The sequence below is a fragment of the Mixophyes fleayi genome, chromosome 12, assembly GCF_038048845.1.
Source record: "Mixophyes fleayi isolate aMixFle1 chromosome 12, aMixFle1.hap1, whole genome shotgun sequence".
Lineage (NCBI taxonomy): Eukaryota > Metazoa > Chordata > Amphibia > Anura > Limnodynastidae > Mixophyes > Mixophyes fleayi.
Window position 1 is genome coordinate 61,402,319 of NC_134413.1, and position 8,445 is coordinate 61,410,763.

General features: G+C 33.2%; 1 protein-coding gene across 1 annotated transcript; it reads right to left on the reverse strand.

Moving 5' to 3' along the window:
* On the reverse strand, positions 1-984 carry LOC142108292 (olfactory receptor 6N2-like). The gene has a single exon (XM_075191931.1). The coding sequence runs from the start codon at positions 982-984 to the stop codon at positions 1-3; it is 984 nt and encodes a 327-aa protein (XP_075048032.1).
* Between the last annotated feature and the right edge of the window lie 7,461 nt (positions 985-8,445).

The following is an 8,445-nucleotide window of genomic DNA, read 5'->3' on the forward strand; positions in this document are numbered from 1 at the left end:
CTACAGATCATGACTTATTTTTCTTTCAAACAAAACAGCAATATTTATATTTTTATTAAATAGCATTTTGGGCTGAAACAATCTTTTTAGAAAATTCTTTATTTCCTTGTTTCGAAAGCAGTAGACAAGAGGACTCAAGAGTGGGGTCAACACAGTTTGGTGGATTGCCGTGGCTAAGTCATACTCAGGAGAATAATCTGCTTGAAGTTGTATATACATAAAAGCAGCACTTCCATAGTAAAGTAATGATATAATGAGATGAGATGCACAAGTGGAGAAGGCCTTTTTCCGTTCCTCTGATGTCTTCATCTTCAATATTGTTGCCAAAATATTGGTATATGTCCAGATAATGAAAAAGGAGGTCAGGATGATTGTGAAATAACTAACAGAAAAGTCCATGATCACATTGATATCACTGTTTGCACAAGCTAGGGTTAAAAGCGGCGAAGAGTCACAGAACAAATGTTTGATTTTATTTGGACCACAAAAAGGCAGTCGATAAACCATGGTGACCAATGCTAGCGGAGTGAGAAAACCAAGTGTCAAGCAAGCAAATATTAGAATCTTACAGGACCTTAAAGTCGTGATAATATGGTACCGAAGAGCCTTGCAGATGGCTAGATAACGATCATAGGCCATAACATTCAGTAAGTAATTCTCTGTTATTACAAGCGAATGTATAATGTACATTTGTATAAAGCAACAATTTAAAGAAATATGCGCTTTTCCCTTTAGAACAATAGTAAAAAATGTTGGATAAACTGTTGCGACAATACCTATCTCAATCACAGACAATGTACAAATATATAAATACATAGGTATCTGCAGTCGAGAGTTAAAAACAATCACAAGTAATACAAAGACATTTCCAGCTATGATGATAAAAAAGAGTAATAGCAAAAGTGTGAAAATTAAATTTTGGTAATGACTTATGTCACTAAAACCAACTATTATAAACTCACTAATGGACAAATTATTTTTCATTCTATCCGCTTATTATTTCAATATTATCAATGCACTTTTTTGGGGAATACAGGGCGCTATTCTTTAGAATGAATTAATTTGTGACATTATTTTTAACTCTTATCAACATATTCTAAACATTTGGTTTATAGCACCATCAGTAACAGTTACAATTGTCTTTAATGCATTGCTGTATTTGGACTTGTAGGCTTGAATTTCTAAAATTTCAATTGAACTTGCAAAATATATAATATGGTTCAGCTGATTTGAGCTATGATTATTTATTAAATGTAACGGTAACATTTATCTTTCAAAATGTTTCTCTTGTCAATCTGAAGACATTGAAAACAACTTATTTTTACCCCTTTATATCAGTTGTTTTGCAAGAAAAATATAAAATTGGCAAATTGTTTCACAGAAAAACAAACTATTTTCCTAATATAATAAACATTTTGGTGAGCTGAACGAAAGGAGACTCCCCATCACTAAAAGTAAAATAGATTAACTAATATATGTCAAGTGCACAATTATAAATGTTAAAGGTAAATGAATTACTGGGTAGAAAATTAAGCAAACAAGTAAACAGAATAACAAATAAAATCTGCAATATATTGCAAATGTTTCTTAAATGTACCCTTGGGGAAGTCTTGGAAAATAAACAGTATTATCGTTTATAAAGATGACACACTTTATATACACTGTAGCCAGATTAACAATTTAGATCACCAGTTGAGTGGATAATACATTACTTTTTCATTTCTGAATGTCTTCACCTGTACTTTTCTTTCATTATAATGACAAAGGATAAAGTACCGGAAGAAGAAAATATAGAGAATGAGAGATATTGACATTCCTTTTCTGACCAATGTTTGAACTTTAAAAATGTTTTAAATTATATGTTATTACGTGAATATAGGAATCATTGCCAAGTTTTTCCTGGTAAAACATATTTTTTACTACAAAAAGAACATTTGTTTAAATGCATTTGATCAAATTATTATTATTATTTGTATTATTATTTAGAGAAAATAGTGAGTTATGAATGGTAATTTCCAGGGATGCTCCAGCTGTCATATACCATCTCATTCCTCTGAATTGTACATGTTTCCTAGTAATAAGTTCATCTTACATCTCCCAAAATTATAATATTGTTATATTTTCTCATATGAAATTGGTTGATTAAAGATGTTGGATTTTAGACCAAGCTGTAATGACAAAATATTAAATATCAACCAACTATGTTTTTGTTGATGTAAAGTTATTTTTACATTTAAAAAATAAATAAAAAATAGCAATTAAAGAGCAAAAAACAGCTAAAAAGAGTAAGACTAAAATGAGCAAGAGGAAAATATTCTAAAAGTAGATCTGTAAAACACATATGGCACCAACCACACTCAGAGTCAATAAAAATATAACTCCAAAGGCAAAACAAAAACCTTGTTACTATCTACTGCAGAGTATTTTAAAGCTTAAAAATAATATTTTTAATAATCTAATAATTTATTTTTAAACACTGAAAAACGTAAACTTGCACTGTCATTCACTATACCAATTTTTTGAGGTTTCCTTTGTAATGAACATTGGGGTCTAATTGGTATTTAGTACAATACCAAATTTGCCAATGGATTGGGTGGATGTTCTATGTTGTTTACTATACCTGTATCCTAACTACACTAATATTATATTTTCTTCCCTCACCACACCATAGAACATTAAGCTGGAACTGTTATTTGTTCAGCATATTAATTCAAGACTAGAGCCTTTAGAGCTACACTGGGGCTGATTTTGAGTTAGAACCAAAGCAAAGAAACAACTTTGCACATGGACAAACCATGTCACAGTGGAAGGGGTACAAATTGATTTATTTTTTTTTGCACGCAAGGAAAATGCTTGCTGCTTTTTCACGTAGCACATAAATACTTGATAGCTTTATTTTTACACTGAAATTACAGTTGATCTATGACATATCTTATCCAAACTATAAATATGTCCCTATATTTTAAATTTACCTCCCCCTATTGCAACATGGTTTTACCGGGTGCAAAATTGCTCCTTTCCTTAGCTTTGCTCCTAACTCAAGTTCAGGCCCAAAGTGCTTAGCCAAAATGAGTCTTCAATAGTATTAATAAGAAAGATGATCCCTTTGAACTTTAGAAGCAAATATTCACAAAACATATATTCTATGTAATAAACTCTATATAAATAATTAACCGTAAGTATAGTTAGGTTGCTGCAGCAATTATGCACTTGTAGCTACCCAAAAATAAAAGGAAATGGCCCTGCATAGGATTTAAATTGTTGGTGTATCGACAACTGGTTGTTCCACAAATCATGCTTAGGTACATGTATAAAGTTGCCCAATATTTTCAGAAAGAGATCTCAACGGACCTGATTCAAATACAGCCATGTGGGCAAAGTCTTAAAGCGCAAAGGGCACTTACTACAGCCTACAAGGCAGGGAAGGCGTGTTTTGCCATAGTCAATTTACAGTAAGGGAGTGCCAAGCACAAAATTGTCTCTTTAGTATACTTATTGAATGTCTTAAAGTAAAATGTCAGTACTCATTCTGTTATATAGCAAACAGAAATATAACGTTTAGGAAAAGCTGGTTGTGGAATAGTATTCTGTAGGTTTTAACAAATGCACTCATGTGGAAAACACAGTATGAAACTGGTGTCATAAATGAAAGGACCAATAATTTATTGGAAGAGAGAGAAAGATGTTTCTTGGAAGTTGGAGACCTGAACAAAAAATGTCTTAAAAGGACAATATTCTGCCCTCAAGTTTCCAGTGGGACAGTCTTGCAATAGGGTGTAGAATGCAAAGTTCAAAATATAAAGATGTTATTGGGCCTGATTCCTTAAGGAACGTTATGTAAAAAAAAATAAGTAAATAGTCTCCTGGACAAAACCATGTGACAATGCAAGGGGTGCAAATTAGTTTTCTATTTTGCACATAAGTTAAATGCTGTCTGTTTTTACATGTAGAACACACATATCAACTTTAAATTTCAGTGTACAAATAAGCTGTCAAGTATTTGTGTGCTACATGAAAAAACAGACAGTATTTAACTTATGTGAAAAATAGAAAACTAATTTGCAACCCTTGCACTGTAACATGGTTTTGTCCAGGAGACTACTTATTAATTTTTTCACTTAACTTTCCTTAGTGAATCTGGCCCATTTGAGGCTAGTGAAAGATACAGTAATTTTAATAAAGCAAACAGAATATTCAAAATTGCAAAATGGTAATTACCAAAACTGAAAGGGATATAAAGGGGTAACAGAGAAGCAGTATTACCCTGGTAAGAATACCCAAAGGATGACACCCACAAGCAGTTCTAATAGCATTGAATTACATTGAAGAATGTATTTCAAATACTGTTAAATTAAGGGTCATTGAGGATGAATATTTAGTTCAGGTGATAATCAAATAATGCAATAATTACTGACCTGATAAATGATATTGGACTGTTGTGCTCCCTTCTTGAGAAAGAAAATGTAGAGCAGTTTTATACTTTCTAATGAGCAGCAATTTATACTAAATGTTATATCCTCTGGGAAGAAATAATCATGTTTTAAACCCCTAGATATGATACCAGGTGTCCACAGCAAAGAAAAAAATGCAATTAAGGAGCACATTACATTTCTTGCTTTGACACCATAAAAGAAAACAATTCTTTATTTTGCAGATGATAATTCTGCAGAAAAGTATTTAACTCATTCATCAAAAAAAAAATCCTACATTTAAATTGTTCCAGTAGATATAATTTAATAAATAAGATATCCATCACAAATTTTATTTTTGTAAAAAATTACCAATGCTTTACATGATAGTAAAATACAAAATCATTTTGAACAGGGCATCAAAGTGTTTTATCTTATTAAATAAATTAATGAAATAAATATGATACAGCTGTATTGTATTGTAGTATTGTTTGAATAGTCAGATTACAAAATGTTGTCTAGCAGCCCTTATTGTAACTATATGCTATAGTTCTAATGAAGCTAAGTTTTGCAAGAAATGTAAATGTTTATGACTTTTATGCTTCAAGGAATGTACCCTTTATCCAAGGCATTACTGTCTCGTACTAGTGCTTATTTGAAAACATTGATAGGATAGGAGGATTAGTGTCTTCAAACCTCAGAGACGAGGCCTCATATTTTAACACATTGTGGTTAAGGAGGCACATTCTTTGAGTAGAGGTGCACATAATTACTAGCTATCTGATCAGTGTACATGCCAAGCTAAACACCCCTCTGCATAAGGGTGCCAAGATGATTGCTTTTAAAACATAGGGACAAATGATTATTGTTATTCTTCTGATCTGTTTTATTATTATTATTATTATCGTTTATTTGTAAGGCGCCACAAGGTTTCCGCAGCGCCGTACATGGTACGAACAGTAGACTATACAGGGTAAAACAGTACAGAACAATAAACACAAAGTACCAGTACTTCAGAAACTCCAGGCAGGCAGATACAGTAGAGACGGAGCGGAAGAACACGTATGGAGACAGGAGGGAAGATGGGCCCTGCTCATACGAGCTTACATCCTAAGGGATGTTTTAGACCAGATAGGTCCGTGTACAAGAGCGTTAGTAAAGTTGACTCTATTTCATTATCATATCATCAGACTCCTTCTTTAAAACAGCTATGACACAGTTAATCATTTCCAGATATCTTCTTATCGCATTACTTATCTTCTTTATCACTTTCCTCATACAACTATTTTTGGCCTCATTTAGAGTTGGATGCAAATTTCATCTGTGTACCTACAGTCCAGTGGCTGTATTTTTACTTGCACCTATATTAAGATACGTGCAACTTGTAATATAGCATATAGCTGTTTCTGTCACAAAGATGGGACCAACATTATTGTCAACACAGAAATCGGAACCAGGACTATGGCACCCCTAAAGATTTGTCTCCTAATAGAGATATCTTAAGACTAAGGGCTAGATTTACTAAAGAGCGGGTTGTTTAAGCCACCAGATTTTGTTGGTTTTCCTGGCGGGCCCAAAACCGCCCCATTTACTACAGGTCGAACCGCTAGTTAAACGGCTGAAAATAACAGATTTAAAAACCACCACTTTAGACATTGCCAACCCAATTTTTACAGTGATCAAAACACAAACAGCTAGATTTACTAAGCTGCAGTTTGCAAAGCCACCTACAGCAATACAATCAAAGTAAAATAAGTAGTTGTGAGAGGCGAGATATTTCAAACGTCTGGGGTTTGGAATATCATGCCTGAAAGGGAGAGAAAAAAAATTAATACAAAACAGCTCCATCCCCTTAAAGTACGGGCCATGCAACTTAGCACGGATTTAGGTGATTTTAAATGGCTCACATCACCAGCTGATTGAATTTGAATTTCCAAACTGTTGAATAGTAAATCTGGCAGTTTGGAACCTGAACAAAGTGATTTTTAGTAAATCTACTCTTAAGTCTTTATCAAGCTAGGGTGCATCTATAGACACAAGCAAATATTTGCTAAAGTTGCATGGACTTAAATACACTATACATGAGGCAAATTATATATTTATATTTCCTAAATATCTAGTCACTTTCAGTGTTTCCTTTTTTTTCAAGTTTTGAATGGTCTTCTGACATTATTCAAACTTTGAATCAAACAATATACCAAATTCAAATACATAATAAATAATATTCATCATACACAATAAAAAAAAACAATTATGCAGAGTCACTAGCTATTCAGCCCCACAACTCAAAATATAATATTGCAAATAAAGGCAGTAACTATTCCCTTAGTAAAGTATATGCATCACTGGCATTTATTATATTAATTTTAATAACCTGTCAACATCAATGTCTCTTGTATTTATTAAAATGAATGACGGTTATATGTGCAAACAATTATTGAGTGGTGGTATATTCAATATTATCAAATACATGAATGCTCCCACCACTTTCATTGGTTGAATATTTAAACCAATTAGAAACTGGAGGAGAGTCAATATAAGAGATTCATTTTTAGAATCAGTCACTGTGTATCAGCAGTGCTTTTTATATTTGCAATTTTTAATTCCTCTCTTATGGTAATTTTTTTTTAAATACTCTTTATTTTTAGTCTACAAAACATAGTTATTGTAATGTAATAATACAATAGTAATAACATTTAACATATAATTATTAATCAGAAAGCAATTAAGCATTAATTTGATTATTTAAATTTATATTGTTTAAATTCTACATAAAAACGTATTTTATATATATATTCAAATAGTCAAAAAAATCAAGAGAGGAAGAGTGGAAAGTTACAGGTGAGAGGGAGGAGGAAGGGGATGGAATAAAACAGGTTGGGTTTGTAAGAGCAGGGTGCAAATGGTCCAGGGGACATCGTTTGTGATATCTTATTTTTTAAATATATTGATTTTTTAAATTTAGCACTTCTGATCACTTCTTATAAAGAGAGGGTGAAGGACTTCAATTTAGACATAATTTAAATTGATAGTTCTAAGTAGAAGAGTTAGTTATATTACATATCATCATCAGCCATTTATATAGCACCAATAATTCCACAGTGCTGTACAGAAAACTCACTCACATCAGTCCCTGCCCCATTAGAGTTTACAGTTTAAATTCCCAAACATACACACAGACAGACAGAGAGAGAGACTAAGATCAATTTGATAGTAGGCAATTGACCTACTACAGTCATGGCCAAAAGTTTTGAGAATGACACAAGTATTGGTTTTCACAAAGTTTGCAGCTTCAGTGTTTTTAGACCTTTTTGACAGATGTTGCTATGGTATACTGAAGTAAAATTACAAGCATTTCATAAGTGCAAAAGGCTATTATTGACAATTACATTAAGTTTATGCAAATAGTCAATATTTGCAGTGTTGACCATTCTTTTTGAAGACCTCTGCAATTCGCCCTGGCATGCTATAAAACAACTTCTGGACCACATACTAACTGATGGCCGCCCATTCCTGCCTAATCAATGCTTGGAGTTTGTCAGAATTTGTGGGGAGGGGGGGAGTTTCCACCCGCCTCTTGAGGATTGACCACAAGTTCTCAATGGGATTAAGGTCTGGGGAGTTTCCTGGCCATGAACCCACAATTTTTATGTTTTGATCCCCAAGATACTTAGTTATCACTTTTGCCATCATGATGGAAAAGGCATTGTTCATCACCAAACTGTTCTTGGATGGTTGGGAGAAGTTGCTCTTGGAGGATGTTTTAGTACCATTCTTTATTCATGGCTGTGTTCTTAGGCAAAATTTTTAACGAGCCCACTCCCTTGGCTGAGAAACAACTCCTCACATGAATGGTCTCAGGATGCTTTACTGTTGGCATGACACAGGACTGAAGGTAGCGCTCACTTGTCCTTATCCGGACAAGCGTTTTTCCAGATGCACCAAACAATCAGAAAGGGGATTCATCAGAGAAAATTACTTTACCCCAGTCCTCAGCAGTCCAATCCCTGTACCTTTTTCAGAAAATCAGTCTGTC

What these genes read in the sequence shown, in the direction of transcription:
- LOC142108292 (XM_075191931.1), bottom strand. Translation starts at nt 984, where the DNA reads ATGAAAAATAATTTGTCCATTAGTGAGTTTATAATAGTTGGTTTTAGT.